General features: G+C 50.0%; 1 protein-coding gene across 1 annotated transcript; it reads right to left on the bottom strand.

Moving 5' to 3' along the window:
- Positions 1–538: 538 nt before the first annotated feature.
- On the bottom strand, positions 539–1,396 carry LOC133378102 (testis-specific serine/threonine-protein kinase 6-like). The gene has a single exon (XM_061612889.1). It carries the CDS (start codon positions 1,394–1,396, stop codon positions 539–541), a length of 858 nt encoding a protein of 285 aa, XP_061468873.1.
- Between the last annotated feature and the right edge of the window lie 466 nt (positions 1,397–1,862).

The following is a 1,862-nucleotide window of genomic DNA, read 5'->3' as shown; positions in this document are numbered from 1 at the left end:
TCAGACCAGGAAAAGAGAAGAAAACAATTTTAGAAAGGACTAAAAGACACAGACAGGTCACCAGATGGGAGCTTCAGGGTTTATTTGTGCAATAGACTTCAGACAACAGTGTATGTCTCATTGCCTTACTTGCCCGCTGGCAAGCTTTGGTTCTGCAATGAAGTCCAAGTCTTTTGGCGAGGGTCACAGGTCTTTCCTTCTGCCACAAGCTGCATTGCTGCCCATTTGTGTGTGATTTTGGATGCTGCGTGTTCTGTATTTTCCATTCCGCCAATGTTTTGATGGCTCCAATCTTCTGTCATGAACATCTTTGAATCCAGTCTCCTTCAGCTTCGTATTGTTGCATCAAAGGCTTTCTCCTGTAGCACCCAATGATCCTGTCTCTGGAGGTTGCAGCACAGTTGCTTTCCCTCTTCATGACCCCAGATTGCTCTGTAGCTCCACCCTTGCCAATAGGGCTTTAAGCATCTGTTCTTCCCCCCTACAACAGCTCCATCTGGTCAAAGTGCCAGCTGCCTTAATGGATCCCACAGCTGAGCTATCTGGAAGAGACATCTTTGTTCAAGATTCCCCCTTTCAGCCAGCTGTTTTTGGCCACGTGCCCCACTCCAGGTCGGGAGGCTGGACTGAACTGAAGCAACTGGGCAATAAGGGCTTTGCAGGGCTCAGGCAAGGGGGGGAGGCCCTCTGGGTAGAAGACCCCCTTCTTTTGGCGGCGGGGCATACTGTGGATGTGAGTATCATCAAAGGGCATGCAGCCAGTCACCATCACATAAAGAACTACACCCAGGCTCCACACGTCATACTTCTTGGGGTCATAGGGAATGCCCAGCAGTACCTCGGGGGAGGCGTAGGCAGCTGATCCGCAGTAAGTGGTGCTCAGGTCCGGATACCCACGGGATTCCCTGCCAAAGCCAAAGTCGGTCAGCTTTGCTCGGCGTCCGTCTGCAGTGAGCAGCACGTTCTCACACTTGAGGTCCCGATGCACCAGATTCCGGTCATGTAAGTAGCGCACAGCAGCCACTACCTGTACAAATATGTCCCGGGCTTCTGGGATGCAGGGTAGCTTCCCCAGTTGTTGCACCAGTTGTAGCAAGTCAGTGGAAGCTGCTTCCATCACAATGTAAAGTTTCCCGTTGCAGACTTCAATGAACTCAAAGACACGTACTATGTTTGGATGACGAATGGCCCGTAAGATGGAGAGCTCTCGTGGGAGGAACTTGTGTACAAAGTCAGGGGGTGCCCGGCGTCGGTCTACCACCTTGATGGCTAGTGGGCCTTTGTATTTGGCTGAGGTGGCTACTCTCACCTTGGAATAGCTCCCTTCCCCCAGTGTTTGGCCCAGCTTGTAGCCAAGCTCACTTAGCCATCTGTCCCCTCCAGAACTCTTCGACATGGTGCAGGGCGCCTCGGAGAGCTCTGATGGGTTTGACCGGGACTTAGATTTTAAAGCTAGGAATGAAGGCTTTAACCCATTGTGTGTGGTCGATGTTAATCTTCACCCCCTCCCATGTTCCCACTGAGTGCTAAAGGCAGGAGCTTTATACAACCTGGCCAGGTATTGTGATGTGCTGGAGGTGTCATGGCTCACTCCCTATTTGGGTTGCCAAGGCTGTTGTATTTGCCTCCATAATTTCATCTACTTTTAGGATGTGCATGAAACTAAGGGATGCCTAGTAGTAACTTCCTATGTTTACCAGTATACCTATTTTTACTTAGGTGTGGAGTTAGGGCAATGCAGTAATAAAAGCTTTATCAGAAGCATTCCCAATGGAGTTTTATCCTACACTGACTTAGCCTTCACAAGAAATCAGACTGATGTGGAATCTCTGGCACCTTCACCTTAAAGGATCTCAGGTAGT

Source organism: Rhineura floridana, chromosome 2 (genome assembly GCF_030035675.1).
Source record: "Rhineura floridana isolate rRhiFlo1 chromosome 2, rRhiFlo1.hap2, whole genome shotgun sequence".
In the NCBI taxonomy this organism is placed as follows: Eukaryota; Metazoa; Chordata; class Lepidosauria; order Squamata; family Rhineuridae; genus Rhineura; species Rhineura floridana.
Note: the sequence above shows the minus strand (reverse complement) of the source record. Positions and strands in the feature narration are given on the sequence as shown.